This window comes from Lepisma saccharinum, chromosome 11 (assembly GCF_977018435.1).
Source record: "Lepisma saccharinum chromosome 11, izLepSacc3.1, whole genome shotgun sequence".
NCBI classification, from domain to species: Eukaryota; Metazoa; Arthropoda; class Insecta; order Zygentoma; family Lepismatidae; genus Lepisma; species Lepisma saccharinum.
In genome coordinates, this window is record NC_139239.1 from 7,978,980 (window position 1) to 7,998,083 (window position 19,104).

Genomic DNA, 19,104 nt, shown 5'->3' on the forward strand with positions numbered 1-19,104 from the left:
ACTTTACACCAGCTGACAATTTTGACGACAAATTTACATAAAAGAACATGCGATACTTTATATGTCTATGAAGCAATATTTTTATTGGCATGTTATTTGAAATGAATACCTGATTGCCAATTTTGTTATTTGATTGTGAAGCCTACAATGTGAAGTAAATCACAAGTTTCTATTTTGCAAATATGTTCTACTGTGCTTCAGTATTTGTCTTTCCTTGCAACAATTGCTTGTGATAATTGAACTCTCAATTAGCATTTATTATTATATATAAAATAAGATTTCTTCTTTAGTCTACAGTATATACAGTAGTGTCTCAATAATTCGATGTTCTGTATAATCCAAGGCAAAAGAAATCAGTTTTCTTCTGATAAGTAAAAAAGAAAAAGGGCTCCCCTGTGGGGGATCGAACCCGGGTCTCTCGCATGGTAGTCAGACGCCCTAACGACTGAGCTACCGTGGCTCAATCTTCTGAGAAGTGGGTTTGGGAATGGAAACAATGCAACATTCTCTTGACACTTGACCATTTGTTTAAATGTAAATTCAATATTGATTAACTGTTTTCCTAACATCATTGTTACTACTGTACTGAGAAATGTAAGTAAAATATTAATAATAATAATACTGCATGTCCCATTTTTCACTTATTGTACATTTTGTGATATTGTTTTTCTCTCTTGAGGTAGTACAGCCTTGAATTATCGGGACTACGGTATTGTGTTTCTTCTTTGTTAAAACTAAGCTTTCTTCGTATTATGCATTTCCAGTTAGTGGCTGATGCTTTTTACACATCTTGGATTCATAAATTGTTCAGGAATTCAATAAAGTAATAATTTTTTGTAGAGCTATTTCAAATTCTTTGTTACAAGAATGCAAGAAAATCTTGTACAGGATAAAGAAATTAACACAAAACTTGCATAGTTGCTTTATTTATTATGCAAACTTTCAAGTGACGCATATTTGAGTTGAAGCAAACTAACAAGAAGCAATAATGAAATAACACACATCTTAAAGGACCGTATTTATCTTAAGTAAGGGAATCAATGTACTTTCCTTAATTAAAAAAAAAAAGTTGCATGGATTATGCATATGTTGAATAAAAACTATATTTTTAGTTTAATTTGCATAAAAAGTGTGCTCTATTTTGCAGACCAACTATTTCATATGTATATGATAACACTTACTGTATATCGCATCCTTCAAAATTACATCTAGATGACAAGCAAACGAGTTGAAATTCTAATCATGTGGACGAATTCACCATTAACACTCAACAAATAAGATATGAAATTCAAGAGTTGGAAAACACAACATGGCGACATGATTTAAGAAATTTCAATGTTGTTAAAACAGATCTCACAAGAAGTCAATTGAAAAATAATTACGTATTATGCCACAAAATAAAGAAAAAAAAATAGAATATAATGAGCAATATGATAGGGTTTAAGATGAATTGGGTAATTTTTGCTTATCAGTATGTAAGATTTTCATGAATTTCAATTCTGGTAAAATCACTAGTGAAAAAATGTTTACTCTCTTCCAACTTGCATGAAAAAAAAAACTGAATACTTTTCAAGGACCACTACTTTTTTCATTTCTTCTAATTCATACACACCAACACATAGAAGTACATTAATTATCAAACTCTAGTTCAGATTAAAAAAAACAAAAAAACACTTGAAAATTGCATTTGCAATGGACACAGGTGATAAAGAAAACACCAAGGTATCATCCAGCACTACACATCAGTATTGAGAAAATCTATATATTAACAAGCCATACCATTCCTATCTATGAAAATATGCTGTACACAATATTCATGCCAAAAACAAATTTTTCAATTTTCCAATGAGAATGATTATGTTTTCTCACACGTAAAAGGGCTGCAAGTACAATGAAGATATTTCAAAATCTCACACACACACTTATTCACATGTATTCATTAAGCACACATCCATGCACTCATACACACACACTGAAAATAAATCACAGCCGTGTCTCTTGCTTCTAGATAACTGGATCCTGCTTCAAAAGTGTCACCGACCACTACTGTATGTTGTTCAATTGCATATATGAAACAAGTAAACAAATGAATGGAACACCATGATGATGAATGATTCTTATGATGATTTTTTTTCATTGTTTTTCACAGTATTATTTTCAATAGCAACGAGGAAGTCTATCACGATTCACCATTTCCACTATCATCACCATCTTCATAGTCTCCATCAGCTGATCCTTCGTCATCCTCATCTTCATCATCATCATCTAAATCGTAATCGTCATCATAGAAGTCTGTCATATCTACCGAGTTCTCCGGAGGCTTAACCTTAGTTTTAATGCAGTAGTCTTCAAGAGTCATGGGAACCACAACATTGTCTTTCTCTGCTTCGATTCTGGAAGCTCCTACTTGTTTTCTGAAAATAGAAAATTTGCACTGTAATAGGACTACTGAAAGGCACAGAGTATCAAAATAGGTATTTCCTTTTAAAGCATGCCATTATAAATTATTGCAGTGTTGCTATACCATGAAATCTACAGCGATATGGTAGATTAGGCCAAACATTAGATAAAAGGTTATTCACACTGTTGCTGGTAGAGTCATGCATGTAGAGTTCTTTGGGAAGGCCACTCAGGCACAAGAATGAAATACTTGTCATGCAATCTTGTACTGATTAATAAATTTGTTTTAAGGTGACATTTCAAAATGTGTAGCTTTATCTTAGTTGGATTAATGGTTTTCTTAGCATAAATAAATAACTAAATAAAAATATATAAAAAGAGTAACTTAGTAGAATATATTGGAATCACGTCCAGCACTGTGGCCGTGCCATTTAAGGGGCAAACTTTGGGCTCCAGCTACGGGACGTGCAGATTTGATAGTAACAACTTCTCTCCTGAGATTTTGCCCAGTGTATGGAACAGGTGGCCACCCACCATCGTGACGAAGTTGATGAACTACGAATGAGTAGCAGGAGTGAGGCCGGACTTGGTAGGTAGGCCCTCGTGGGCTGTTACGCCAAGGTGGTGTGGTGGTTTTTATTCTTCTTCTTCTTCATTGGAATCACTTGTATTTGGTTTCATTTGTTGATTTATCTTTCCTTTCCCTTCACTCACATCTTTGGTGAAGATTAAAGACACAACTCATGTTATTTCAAAGAGAATCAGTTTTCAACCTCTGCTAACTAACCTCATTCCTCAGTGATGGAGACTATCACATGAAGGAAAGTGTAAAATCTGAGAAAACTTTTATTGGGCTGCTTTCTTGGGATCAGGAAGATTAAATGTATAATTCAGAAATATGTAAAAATTTGAGCTATGCTATACTTACGAGCCAAGATATATATATATATATATATATATATATATATATATATATATATATATATATATATATATATATATATATATATATATATATAATATATATGGATATGGGAGATTCCAGCATTACATGTGTAACATTTTACACACAAAATTTAAGTTTCTACACATGAAATAGGATTAAACTATTCATAATGAACTAATTTCATAGAATTAAGAAGCACTTTGTGGTGTCTGCTAACAAATGGGAAAAAATTGAATATGATGGCACATGCTGAATGCATGGAAAGCATTAACGAAAGTGCATTATGTGTGCGACGCTTTAAAAATGTAGCCAATTTTGACTTCATTTGTCTGTGAAGCACATAAGCTACAGATGCTAGTAACTTTTATTGATAAAATGTGAAAATTATATGCATTCACAAATATCTAAACATTAATGCAATTAAAAACCATAAAAATTTCCATATTAATTCACTTTGTTATTTACATGCAGTAGGACCAGTTTTCGTGGAATGCCCATATTTAAAATCAAAACAGGGTACCATACCTGATTATGTTCTCATATTCTTTATCTTTTCCTTTGGAATCTCTCCAACGTCTATACATGACAGATGCATCAACATTGGCTGGGCTAAACGTATTTGGCTCATTTAGCAAAGAGATCACAGAGAGCAAAATCGTTCTGGAAAAATCACAAAAATAATATATTATAAAGTCAAAATAAGAATTATGTCATCTTCTCATTCCACAATTTTAATTAAAGCTAATTTTCTTAGTAATAAGTAGACCTCGAATTTTTAGGTTCTAAAAATCCTGAAATAGGCCCTAAAAATCTTGAAATAGGTTCTAAAAATGCTTAAATAGGTTTTAAAAATCTTAAATTAGGCTCGGAAAATCCTAAACTAGGTTCCAAAAAAACTTGAAATAGTACAAAATTCCTGAAAACGACTGATTAGATACATTCGTTAATAACAAAATTTCACAAGAACTATAAGAAATTTTAATAGATATATATATACCGGGTGTCGCAAAAGTTGCTTGACCAAGAAATAAATATTTACATTTTATTTATTTTTTATTGTTGATTTAATAACACACGTATTGTTTTCAAATACAAATATTTATTTCACGGTCAAGCGACTTTTGGGACACCCGGTATAACAACCAAATATTAATTTTCTAACCATATTGTCATTTCTTTACATCATTTTCAAAACTATCCACAAATTATTGTAATACTATGCTTGTGCTGTTAGCAAAAGTTACTTGTTGATATGGAAAATCAATTATGTATGTTTATTTGCTGAACAATATCAGGGTAGGGCCTCCCCGATGGCGCAGTGGTAGCGTCGTCGCCTTGTAATCAAGGGGTCCCGGGTTCGATACCCGGTGGAGGCACAAATGGTTCGGATCCCACTTTAAACTGTAGGTCCAGTCCCGATTAGCCTTACTGTGCATAAAGTGGACTTAAAACAACAAATCAACCAACCAACCAATATCAGGGTGGCTACTCACTTGGAATTCCTGGGAATTATGCGTGAATTTTGGTAAAACATGAAAAAATGTAGAAGCGGATGTTTTCTCTATTTCAATTTTCTTTTCCGTGGATGAGAAAAATTGCAACTTTTATTAATCCAAATCCCTAAACAAAAAAATATATAAAAAAATTACAAAGGTTTAATTTAGGCACTATAAAACTTCGTCAGTTGTTGCCCTTTTTAATGAAATGCTGAAAGAACTTGTTTTGTTATTTCTTATTTACCTGCAAAGCAAAAAGTAGGTTAAAAACCTAAAATCCGAGGTCTAGTAATAAGTAAAAAGGGTACAGTAAACAAAATCTAAATGGAAAAATTCAAAATATGTATCTCATATGATGATAAGCTCTGAACTTGTACCATCGACTGGTAATCATTTTATTCTGAATATGAAGAAAAAAACATGTTTTAATTTTTGCCAGTGTACACCTTAACACAATTAAAAAATCAACAAACAAATTACAATTAAAAGAAAACTGGTATGGCATCTAGCTTAAGAAAAACTCTTGTGAATTGAGTGGAAAATATATTACATTTAGTAGCAATGATTAGGTGCCAAAATTGGGGGGCAAGGTCAGTTTTATCTTCTGGAGAAGGCTTAGCATTAAGAGACCATAGTGCAGAGGCAAAAATGGAAAGGAAAGGGGGGGGGGGGGCGCAACTGGCCTCCTAATCGCCACCACTGATTTGAGTTTTATTCATAAATTACATTTATTCTAAGTGTACACTATAATGAAATGTTTCTTACTAAATCTACTTGAAAGTTTATACATTAATATCCAAGTGAATTTGAAACATCAAACCACAAGCATTTCCCCTTAGCTGATTTCTATTTAAAAAGAAAAAAACAAACTTACCTGACATTTTGAGTAGGATTCCACCTTTCACAAGGCAATTCTCCACTCTGTGGGTCATCAACTGGGGGATGGAGTATTGAGATACACAAATCACCATTCTGAAATGGAAAATGAAAGATAACCTAGTACCACTTTTGAAAAGCTTATCTATATGCACAAGGTTCAATTTTTTTCTATCTTTCTCTCTGTCTCTGTCTGTCTGTCTCTGTCTCTCTCTCTCTCTCTCTCTCTCTCTCTCTCTCTCTCTCTCACACACACACACACACAACTACAGTGTCTTGCATATTTTACAATTACATTTACACAATTCAGAGAATGATAGGAGTATGAGTCAATTCTGTATGAACACACACAATCAATTTATTACTAAAAGTGATATGTTATACAAATCGTATCATGCCAGCAAAATGAATGCATGTATTGGCATCCACACACAGGTTTCACATGTTATTTTATGCTTTTGCATTAATGGCAGACTTTGCAATGTGTGTCTAGAGATATTCCCGTTATGGAGGGGGGAGGGAGGGGAGTCTTGCATTCACTGGTTACACAGTCTATTTCTACTATGCTACAGATGTTGACGTTCATTGACAGAAAATATAACAGTATGAACCATGATTCTGCGACGCACAGTTGCATGTACGTAAAAGATTAAAAAATATTTCAGGGTTCGTCGAGTCGAAACGAGGCATAGGCCTAAACAAGCAAAACGTTAAGACGAAAAGTTGTTCGCGTTGTTGTGATCGTCTGTCGGTGTTGTAAGGCAACACTCTGTATACTCCTATTCTATTTTTGATTGATAATATTATGCACCTAGTTATAAAATCAAGCATAGTACAATACGGATGTTCTATTGTATCTCCACATTATTTGATTTGTCATTTTTCGTCGCTTTTCTGCTTCGTTTGGCTAACCGCGACGATGAGGATGAGTAATGATAATATGAAATTCATCAAGGGACACACAAAAGAACACACATGCCAGAGCCGAGATTCGAACCCGGGACCCCTGGCGTTGTAGCGTGCAGTCGTAACCACTCCACCACCGTGGGCTGCGTAAATTCACATCGCGATTTTACTTTTTTTTTTTTTTGCAGGTGACACGGTACAAGCTGTAAAATATATATATATATATTTTTTTAATATTGCGTCGATTTCTTGCCACGTCTTGATAATCGCAACGATGAGAGATTGACGATGAAATTGATGAAAAGATACTCGCGAAGAACACCTATGTCAAAATCGGGACTCGAAACCGACACTTTCGATGGCGAAAGCGCTCGAATACCGAAACGACAAAAGGTTAACTTTATACACCAGGACTTCAGAACTTTCCTCCCGAGCTTGGAAAGAAACTACGAAGTTAACAAGAAGCGAACTGCGCCACGGAAAGGAAAAACATAAACAAGTTGCAACAGTTTCAAGAAAATAATCCAGCGCGAGCGAACGAGAAGACTTCTGAATTCTGATGCTGCAGTAAAGCAAATACAAGAGTCAGAACTTGTTACGTGGCTCAACTTTGTTAAACTACTGCCCCCTCCCCTCTCAGCAAGTGAAAAGGGACCAACATTCATCGTTATCCAATGAAGACTTCGGGGGGAAATAACTTGTAACTTGGCAAGTTTCATCTGAAGGGTAAACAGCATGGAGCCATTGTTCTAGACAAAGAGCTGCGAATGCAGGAAGCACTGACCTTGGTCTTCAGGTGAACGATTCACAGCTGGTTTTGCCAATGAGTCACCACCCCACGCTGGCCGCCTCTTTTTCGATTCTGCTCTTTCGCAAAATGAATCCAGTGATTCACGTCATAATATCGAAATTTTATTACAGAAATTAAATCTGTATTACTTCCACATTATACACAGGCTAATCGGGACTGACTAGCCAGTCGAAAGCCTTCACTCAGAATTATTGATTGATTGAGTTGGTGTTTTTAAGTCCACTTTATGCACAGTAAGGCTAATTGGGACTGGACCTACAGTTTAAAGTGGGATCCGAACCACTATGTGCCTCCAACCGGTATCGAACCCGAGACCCCTTGATTACAAGGTGACGACTCTACCATTGCGCCATCTGGGAGGTGCCGTTCACTGAGAATGAAACCCAGGAAATTTGGCATAGTGTTAACTGGAAATTATTTCGAGCTTCATGTAAATTAGGGCGGGTACAGAGAAACCATGATATTTCCATGACTTTTCTTGAATTTTGAGGCCAGTTGTTATATCCTAGGATATATTCATCTACTCGATTCGCTACGCAATCGAATATCTGACGTCACTGTTTCTCCGCATTGTCCTATACATAATCATATCTAGCGGTAATTTTACCCGTTTCAATTGAGGAAAGTATTTGCAATTTGAGGAATACTAGTCATGACTCAATGGTTACGCTCGTTGCATGCAAACTGCCAGATGAGTCAGAAAGTATTCGCTCGCTCGTCAACGAGAATGAACATTTACAGTTCTGATTAACCTTCGCATGCTTTTGTCAGCGGCAAAAGAAGCGGCCGAGCCAATATCAACAATACCAGGACACAACGTGACAAACTGTGTGCTACAACATGAGGACAATGGGTAGAATTTGCCATGGCTTTCATAAAAGCAGAGGGTGAAGAAAGCGAGCAGACAACTATGAAAAGAAGATTCATCCCAACGTCCTTGCGTAATTGCACGAATTTAGGTAAAAACGGCAAAGGAAAAAATGGCAAAGTGAAAATGGCAAGAGGAAAAAATGGCAAAGTGAAAAAATGGCAAGAATAAAAATGGAAAAAAACAATAAATTACGATTTTACATGAAAATTGAGAAATTAAATCTTGCATTTCACAATTTGAAATTTAAAGTTAATATAATTGTGGTGTCATTATCACTAATTTGTCTTTGAATTGATACATTTTATTTGAGGTTTCCAAAAATAATTATAATGCCGTTTATTTCTTCTGGCAGAAGTTGCTATAGAATCACATGTTAATATAAGGTAACCTTTGTAAATAATTTGAAGCATGTGTGTTTCATGAAACTTAAGGGGGGGGGGTGCAGCATAGCATGGGTTTTCATCTTGGACTGAAAACACGTTTACGCTTTACGTACACCTGCTGACCAATCACACGTGTTTGCTACTAGCAGGACCTGAAGTCAGCCCTTACCTACCTCCTCGCACTAATTTGTATCACTGATTTCTCTCAGACGAACTTCTTTACTTTTTCAAAATGAAAATTGTTAAATCTCAGAAAGCTGCAGAGAAGCTTGTATGAATCTAAGCGTGTACAAAACTGTCTGATCTGAAGAATGTAATGAGGTGGAGGAACAAATTCAAGTGTCGAGGAATTCTAAAACTAAATTTATTGAAACAAAATCATGTGTGATCACGACCATAATCCTCCACCTGATTACGATGCTGTAATGAACGATAACCAAGTGTCCTAATGATATGAATATTCGAAATCAACACTAGATTTAATTTTGGACGGTGTAAGAGAACATTTCATACTATATAGTACTTGACAACTGCTAGAGAAGAAAACTAGGGTAATTTATACCGACAGTGCTATATAACAAAAGAACAATGCAGAATTTCTTACGAGGAGTAGCACATAACCTAAAGTTGTAATGCATGTAAAGCGACGATATAGAAGGTGAATAAATATTGTTAACTAAATACAGTAAAAGGTGACGAAACCCAAGGTGAATAAATATTGTCCTGGTTAAATACAGTATTGTAAAATGACGAAATCAAAGGTGAATAAATATTGATTTTGTTAAACACAGCATCAATATTTTTCTTTTTACAATGAATTATTTATATCAATTATTTATCATTTGCTTTCTGTTTGTGATTTCTATTTTCGCCATTTTTTCCATTTGCCATTTTCACCGGACACCAATTGCACACACACTACCCATTTTTTACCGAGTCTTGTTCGTTAGTTTCTGACTCCACCTCACTAGTCATGAAAGAAAACTTTTAATTTTGTGTTGGTGTAATGAACAAAAGCCGAACATTCTTCACGGAACCTTCGATCTGTGTAGAGACTGCGACCACCTTATGAAAAGCCGCGATCGGGACAGAACTCGGCGAAATCAAAACTATGTTTAGTGTTGGAAACACTTAGTGCGTCCAAGACTAAGTCAAAATAAATAAATACAAGAGCACTTATATTTTCCCCTTAGCTTCAATAGCGTAAATCATTAGGTCAGGTTGTGCTGAATTATTCAAGTATTTTCACGAATATTGTGACGCGGTTGTCATTTACGAAAAATTCAAGCTAACATTTTAAGTGATTTTGTAGGCCATTTTTTGACAATTGCGGGGAAGTCTGAAAACTGTGCGGGATGCAGTTAAGGTTTATATTACTTAAAATTCACATTACATATTAATTTCATCGCCAATATTTTCTTATATATTGGGGCCATTCGTTCCCTCTGGCGTAATAACAGCACCTCATTAGTTACAGGCCGAATAAACCAAATAAGTCTCAACGAAAAAGTCAACGGAAATTACAAAGCGATTAAGAAAGTATCGTACACTCCCGTTACCTGGCACCTTAAAAGTCCACGCTTCAATTAATTTCAGTAAGTGATTTCGCAACTTTTATCCTTTACAACGTGATAAGGAATCCGAGTGAATTCTTCCGCCTCCTATATCGGTTGCTTAATGACCAATACAGGCACCAAACACGAAGGAACTGCTTCAGCGAATTCCTACTTCCGCTCGTAGCAATGCCGAGGTCCTTGTTTTCTCGCACCGTTAAAAATAGGCTACTTTTATCAGGAAGCCGCAGCGAGCAAATACTACTCGGAAAAAAAGGTGTTGAAGGTATCTATCGAAAAGCGCCTTCCCCGATTCCATTTAGTATTCGGCGAGTCGCAATTCCGCGAAGGTGTCGCTTTTGTTTCTTCACCTTGAGCCCGACGGCACGTGACTGTTTCCACCTGAGCGAATGACCTTGTGGTGGCCGATCCGTTGCCTCCCAAACTATTTGCTGCGTCTGCGTCTTCTGCATGGGCCACACGCCCACGGCGATTCACTGCCGTTCCCCGTGGAGGGATCGATAGCTCCGGCACATGGTTGTCTCTAAAAACATAATGGAGGGGGAGTGCGGATGCACGTGGAAAATTGACAGGGTGCAAGGAACACAGGAAAGGGTAGGCAACACTTCATTTTGTTGATTTCTAGAAAAATAAACTCTTATACATGTTTTTGAGTCAACTTTATGAGTAGATAGGCAAATCGCGACTCTATCTACAGTTTAAAGTGGGAACCGAACCTGGAATCCCTTCATTACAAGGCTACACCCTCATAGAAGAAACCAGATGTTTGCGAGGAAGGGGAGTTCATTGATTTCAAATTTTTGGGTATGTCGGCACGTATGTCCATTTTGCAACCTTCAATGTATACGGGGAAATATCTCCTTATCTAATCTTCTTTCGTAAACGTTTAAAACAAGGTTCGTAAGAAGCCCTTGAGAAAGGGTAAAAGTGCAGGGCTGTAAAGGAACCTACACAAGACAAACCCAATGCATGATTGATTGATTGACTTAATTTTACTTCGTATTTTGTGCCACTTGGCTAATTTGCGAAGATGGGGATGATGAAATTGATGACTGGACACTCACAAATATCCAGGCCAGGATTCGAACCAGAGACCCCTGGCATCGTAGCGCGATGTGCTAACCACTCTGCCACAAACCCAACGCATGAAAAAGTAAGATTCTAAAAAATATCTCGCAGGCAGTTTAAGAGACCAGCTCTTTGTAAAAAGCTAAAAATATTTGTTAAAACACTGTCGTCATCTCCAAACAGTGTGGAAGTTGAAACGTCTGCCTGAGGAAAGCAAAGTCTGCACATTCAAGAAGCATGACACATTGAAGGGCCGAGCCCTTGCAGCAAGTGACCATGGGTGAGACGGATGTGTCCAATACGCCGTTGAATTAGAATAACTACTTCTTAACGGAAGGACGGGACGAGGAACGCCATGAACTTCAAAGTGGAATCCCAACCACTATATGTGCCCCTTCGGAATCGAACCCGAAACCCTTCAAGGTGACGATGTTACCACTACGCCATCAGAGAGGTCCCTTGACTGTGTTTAAGTTTATACACGAGTATTATAAAAATATATAGAAGTAAGGCCCACACTAAAAATAATAATAAAAATCTTTAGGAACATTAAGTTAATTTTCTGTAACTTATGGAATATCGACACGTTTCTTAAGAAACAGAACAACTTTACAATACGGAAAATGGTGAAATGTTGTGGGTGATGTCGAAATGTTACTATACAAGACAGACCAGGAAATCACGTATGGCAATTCATTTTGATTTCCTTGTTTATAAACCTTGAACGTGTGCATTTTCATTAACGGTCGTTAAGGAGTCCACCCTGAACATTTCACAGTAGACATCACGAACTACAACATAAACGAAGTTAACAAAGGCATACTTATCAGAGATGGATCAATTCCCACAATCTTATCAAAAATGAAGGAAGGAAGGGGAAAACAGAATAAAGCAATATAATATTGTTGGCATTACAAATTTGATAAAACACGTAAATATTGCAAGATGATAAAATAAGATTGTGAATGTACAATTTTAAAATACGAATACAAAACAAGGCGACAATGTGAGAGAATGATGCATTATGGGGAAAGTATGATTCGGACATGGGCGTATCCAAGACGGCGTCGTTGAACTGCTCTTTCTGCTGGAACAGATTCATACCTAACGGCTCCGTTAGCACTGGAAACTGCCACAAGGTCAATGACTTCCGTAGATCCGAAGTTGACAACCCACAGTTCCACGTCGATGTTTCCGCCCCTTTGTCCAAGAACTCCAGACTTGCTCGCCAGTCAGTTCTCTTTCCCCAGAAATGTTTCAAGGGCTACTCAGAACTTGACGCAAGCGAGTCGTGGATGACTAAACGATGCGAAAATAGCACGTTGAATACTCTGAAGATTTCGACAGTAGTGAGCCAAACGCGTGGGAAAACTAGTGAATATAAACCTTCATAAAAAGCAAAGGAAGGACGATTTCAAGTCTTTCCTAGACAGTACAAAAGAAATCCGTTATTCGCGCATTTTGACAGCAATTTTCGGCAGAATGCACCAAGTGACTTACGCCCTCACCAAGGCCCAAAATTTGGTCATTCTGATTCTAAATTTACCCTTACGGGTAAGTAGGAGGGTGAATGATGCAGTCAGCGGCTTGCATTGTTACCGGCCTCTGCGTTGCCAAACTGTGCAGCGCTGTCAAAAGATCGTTGCGTTCATCTTTATTCCAATGACATTTCAAAGTCTTATCTCAACATCTGTCAGCGTTTACAACCTCCTCACATACAAGTATGAAGGTCCTAAAAGCACATGAATGTTGTAATCGGCACCATGGGTCATATATGACCCATTGGCTGTTTAAAGGTTAAAAGCGTGCTGCTTGCGTAGGCAACTGTTGCTATTTACAGATAAAACAGACCCTTTCGGTTTGTCGAGAATGAGTCTCGCTGTCCCAGCTTTCGGTCTCGTTTGGGGGTTTAGTTAATTCTGTTTAATGTGCAAAAACATAAGCTTGCACTGTTGAATCAATACGGGGCTCGTCCGTTACGATTAATCAGAGGCTGGGTTGATTTGGATAGATTTGATGTGATAGCGTGATCAACACAGTCAGCCATATCATTACTCGCCTGAATTATATGGCGCTACTCACCACACATTTGAAGTTACATTTGCCATGATCCAAGCAGTGACGAAAGCTCTGCACAGCACTATCATCAGCAGTAATTGGTTTAAGGAACTGTGATTGGTGCAGCCAAACACACAGACCTACAACTTTGGTATAAAACTTAATTACGATGTAAATATTCCAGAGTAGGTCAGCGTGACCTACTCTGGAGATGAAGATGTTTGTCGCTATTCACTTACGATTGGACGACAGAAAAAACTGAATTGCCGCCTATTGAAGGTGACCCCATGGTCAGGCACGCATGTAGAACTATATTACATGAACGGGTAAAAAGATGATATAATAATAGATACATAAATAACAGCATATATTCATTATTAGTCTTATGTCTAGTTAAGATAAATACAATTTGAAAAAAAGCTACTGTCTTACCAAAGAAATGAATGTCTCAAAAGTTTTTAATTGATCATTTATTGAACACCACAACGGTTGTTACGTCCATCTGATGGAAAGTAAAGTTCCTGATCATTATTTTTATGCATCATTATTAGTAGCGGTACTCACGAATTTCCACAATCACTGTCAACGCAAAGCTGTATAATCACAATCTAATTCTTATTTTTATGCAAGTTCTGCGGAAATAAATTAACTTCGTATTATACAACAGTAAACAAGTACTTTGGTTATTTAATTTTGATCTTGGTAAGTCTTCTCTGGGGGGGGGGGAGTCTGACCCCCTAGGCTCCCCTTTAAATACGTCCTTACCTACGGTTCCTTTTAAAATATGTTTTCAGTGCTAATGCTTGATTTTTGATTACATACAAAGTCGTGTCTCCGGGCGACTGACCTTTCAAAAATGAAACAGTTCTTTTTACTGTGGATTTTGTATTTGTACGAATGCACATTTTGGAAAGGTTCCGAACCACACAAGTGCTATAGAACAGAGATGGGAAAGTTACCTACAGGTACAGACGAACACTTCTGGGTTAGAACGACCCACGTGATTGTCACATCTCGGACGTGTCCGTGAGTAGTTGCAAAAGCTTTTCTTTCTAGCGTATGCAACATCTTCAGACTTCACAAATGGATTAAGCCTTCATATGAGAAACAAGGAACAAGCCTATAGCGGTTCAGATAAGACTTACGGTGGGAAGCACTGTGCAATGCATAACGGGTACATCAATTACAAGTCAAAGAACCGTTGCTTTCCCATTGCACATGGGAAGGAAAATAATGTCTTTTAACACTTATGTATCCTTACTGGAAAATCTGCCTTTAGAACTGAAAACGCGGCGAGCAAACAGTTGCGCAACAGCATTGTATTTTTAAATTATTATTTCTATTTTTACATCAGTGATATCCCCAGTTCTGAAGTATATGTTGCTTATCGGATATTGGTGGCCTTGTCCAACACAAAAGGAACCCCGGTTGGTTCTTTCCATTTAACACCTTCATATTTAATGACGTGTAAAAAGGAGCTATTGAATTTTATCAAGTGCACAATATTATGTAACGAAAAAGGAATAGTTGCAGAATAAACTAAGTGTAAGGAGACTTTCACACATAAGCGAGAAGGGTCCTATCCAGTCTGTAGAAAAATATTCGCTTCGGTTTGAAAGATTGCATTTATTTCTGAGGGTTGGTTTCCAAGAGACATGTGTCGCTTCTGAAAGACCCCAGCGACACAGCAGTTTCACTCCGAAGTGGCAAGCAACACGAATTCCTATCCAGTCTGTAGAAAAAATCACTATACGAGCGCTGCCAGCAGCCAGAGACAACACGTGCAGCTGTAGTGTCGTTTCGGTAAGGAAGGTTGCATTTATTTCTGAAGGTTGGTCTTCCAAGTGACAAGCGACAATGGCCCCTTCAGTTTCTAAGCAAGCATGCACTGTGCATGCGGGATTAACAGACCAAGGCGACACGATTCACGTCATTGAGAAAACGGGCCCGTGCGAGCGACACGTGCCGCTTACAGATTAGCCAAAAGTGGCAGAAAAGTGAATTAAAACAAAATCAAATCACTACAGTTTGAGAATATTCTGTTAAAAATACTGCGAAAACTGTTTTTGCATGTAGGTTTCATGTGTTCGATAACACACTGCAAAAGGAGTAGTATTTAACGCAGTACACAGAAAAAACTGGGTTCTTTGGAATTACCAAAAAAGTTTGGTTGAGCTGTTTGCTTATAGTTTTGTTTCCGATAACCAAATGTTGCTTGTAATTACTAAATAATTTTGTTATTTTGTTTAAGAATACCAAAAAATTTGGTCAGACAAAATATGGTACTCGTAAACAAAATTGTAGATATGTAAGTAAAGAGAAACAAAACGTTTGGTTAAATTTATTATGTGTGCGTGAGAGTGCTTTCGAATTTGAAATAACGATTGTCCAGTTTCGTCGAGTGCAGTATGAAAATCTTTTGTCGAAAATTGAAACTCATGTATATAGATAATTACTCCAAGCGAGTCTTTATGTTGCTGTGTAACCTAATATTCTGAAAAAAAGCTCAGAATATACTTACTTTATACCGAGTTTCCTACACCAGCCGCTAGATGGTTCTGTCAAAATGTGTACAAGAAACATAAGTTTTTTTACAACAAATAATGGTACGTTTGATTGTAATTATAGTGAAAAATTGTGATTTAATATTCTTCGAAAGATATGTGAACATCAAAGCTACAAATTAAAGAAGAAAATGTACTGCAGTGAATAAAAGTGAATCTCCCATGAGCAACCTTTTGATTGTAGACTATATAAGTAGAAAGTAAGTGTACTTACACCCCTTCTAACCAATATGAATGATGATGATGCCGCAGAAAAAACAAACACGCTCCAAATCGGTTAGTTCACGTGAACTTTCTATTCTGAATGTGTATTTTGAGATCAGTTACTTTCTACAAACTATCCACCCTAGCTAAAATTAGCCACATTACAACATAAGTAATTATGAATAAATTATTTAACAAATCGTTTGGTAATTTTGACTAAATTATTTGGTTTTCCTAAACAAATGGGCTACATTTTGTCAGATTTACCAAAATAATATTTCGTTTTGATAACCAAAAAATTGTTTACGAGAAACAAATAGAACTTGACCAAATCATTTGGTACTGGTGAACAATTGTTTGGTTGATGCCTATTTAAACAAACGATTTGTTCACCACTACCATTTTTTTGGTTGATCCAAACAAACATTTTTCTCTGTGTAATCACAACTGTTATACTTAGCATAGCGTGCTATGACGTCAAGGGCCCCGATCTCATATCCCATCTGAGCATGGGTGTCTTTTGTGAGTGCCCTTTCATCAATTTTTTCATACCATCACTCATCCTCATCGTTGCGATTAGCCAAAAGTTGTAGAAAAGCGAATTAAAATAAATCAAATCCATGAACGTCTTTAAATTTAACGCTGGGCAGCTCACGAAAAAAAAATTCTGGCTACGCACTTGACAATGCAACACAGTTAACAGTATCAGAAACTGAATAATCACTCAAAATGGTGCGGTAGTCACAAAGTGAGAAAAGTTAATATTGAACTCCTTATCTGACCATGGACGCTTGCATAAAGAAATTTCTTCCTATTTCTTAAATTAATATTACTATTTTTTGTTGCTTTTAAGGTATCACCAGATGCACACATCTCAATAGCGTAGTGTTCCTCAATCATCACAGTGACGGCAACTGAAAATTACTACTGTAAAAAAATAACTAAAAAATAAAGAAAACGCTCCGCTTGCTGGAAGCACATTTTTCTCCTGAGCTGCTTGCCTGGGATAACGTGTTCGTTGACCTCGGGCACGAAGCGTCAAAACTCTCGTCAGCTGTAGGTCAGTGTTCTGTTCGAGATGCGGCTAAAAATAAGTACGCCTACATAGCTCCGTGGCGTCTAAATTGCTACGAAGCAAGCAAAACAGAGGTCACAACGCGGTGACGCGTCCTGCTTCTTTAGCGGCTTAAACAAAAAGAAGTCCCCTCTGCAACAGCTGTTATCAAAATATTGGCACAACGCACACACTGAGATCTGGTGCTATTTTTGCTTCACATGTGATACACTGGGTCAAGGAGGTAAAATTTAGCCACGAGCCTTGCTCAAAAAACATTAGTTTATAAAGAGAAAAAACAAAGCATGTCCGCGAAGGATATAGCCTCGAACGTGGTATTTTCAATGCCTTTTGTACAGCACGCTGCAGAAAACTGAAATAAAAATAGCATATTTGCTAACTCTCAAGATTGATGGATCTTGAGTTGGTTTTTAAGTCGCATTTATGCACAGAAAAGTTAATCGGGACTGGACTACAGTTTAAGGTGAGATCCGAACCACTATGTGCTTCCACCGGGTATGAAACCCGCGACGACGTTATCACTACTCTTGTAGTGAAAGCTACGGACGGCTCTGTAAATTGACTGCAGATTAGAATCCCTAAGAAAAGTAAGTTTAGGAGTTTATGTGCAATAATCCGGTCAGCGAATATATTTTGTACGGGAGTGAAATGAGATGATTTCGTTTCTGCTGCTAATTTCGCAAGAGAAAATTGAAAAAAAAAATCTGATGGTTCAAGGAGGCATGAACGAAAGAATGGATATTAGAAGCTGATGTTGGTGGATCTTCACATGTTACATCAAGTTAATAAATCTTGCTTCGGTAAAATACAAAAATGACATGTCTGGAAAAGAATATGAGTCTCCCGTCACTATTAAAAGCTGTACTCAGTACACAGCTGAACACCCCACTTGTGATTATCAAGGGCATGTTACACTACACATCGAATCAATTCTGATAGCAACAGAACCGCTGTGGTCCCGTCGGTACTGTCTACAGTGGCGTGCCCAAGGGAGGGGGGTTATAATCCCCCTTTGGCCCAGTATTCCTAAAAAAAATAACGTCAAAGGTAGGAAAATATGACAAAATAAGGGCGGACTAGCAAGGAACAGTATACATAACCCCTCCCTTTCGAAAATCCTGGGCACGCTACTGACTGTCTACGTTGCTGCAGACTTGTTACCCCGATTTATTCCGCTTTGCTTTTCTGCTACTTTTGGCTAATCGCGAAGGTGAGGATGAGTGATATGATGAAACTGATGAAGAGACACTCACGCCCAGGCCGGGATTCGAAAACGGTCGTCGTAGAGCGCTGTGCTAACTACGGGTTATCTCGAGTTGGAATTTACGTTCATATGCCCTGCATTCCTGGCATCAAGAGTGTGGTGCTTGTAACGTAAGTCTTTTACAGTCACGGACACTGCCGGCTTGTAATGAATACACTGACATTCAATGTATTCATTACACGCCGGCAGTGTCCGTGACTGTACATTAAACAATGATAGAATCCTTGTGCGCACTAGTTTTTGAGTAACGCACTATCCGGGCGCTTTCTCCCATTTTGTACCTTTGGTGTCTGTATCACGGTCTCCCTCCCCTTTCAAATAGAACTTATAATTTTAATTTACAATTTGGAAAGAAAAAGCTCAATCTTCATGCGGAAATGTATACATTTTTGCAAAGGAAGTGTAACTGCAAAAGTGTAATCAACTAACGGGTCCCCCCACTCCGAATGCTACGTCACAATCAGAAAAGAAAGCAAACTGGGGTAAGGTTTCTTTCCTATCAAGCAGAAACTCGCCAATAATGTGCAGGAAATACCGAATTTAATGTGCCTTTCATTACTGACAAATATTTAATGAAACTAGGTAAATTAAATTCAGCCTTTTTTTAC

The 19,104-nt window shown here is 37.4% G+C and overlaps 1 protein-coding gene across 1 annotated transcript in view; it reads right to left on the bottom strand.

Moving 5' to 3' along the window:
• Nucleotides 1-910: 910 nt before the first annotated feature.
• LOC145994615 (ubiquitin-conjugating enzyme E2 R2) overlaps nt 911-19,104 on the bottom strand; it is a 57,453-nt gene continuing 39,259 nt past the window's right edge. Inside the window, exons 3-5 of the mRNA XM_083130673.1 lie at nt 5,717-5,814; nt 3,872-4,006; nt 911-2,414 (exon numbers count right to left, since the gene is read on the bottom strand). Of these exons, the coding sequence (XP_082986799.1) occupies nt 2,180-2,414; nt 3,872-4,006; nt 5,717-5,814 (468 nt within the window). The 3' untranslated portion in view covers nt 911-2,179. The remainder of the gene's footprint in view (nt 2,415-3,871; nt 4,007-5,716; nt 5,815-19,104) is intronic.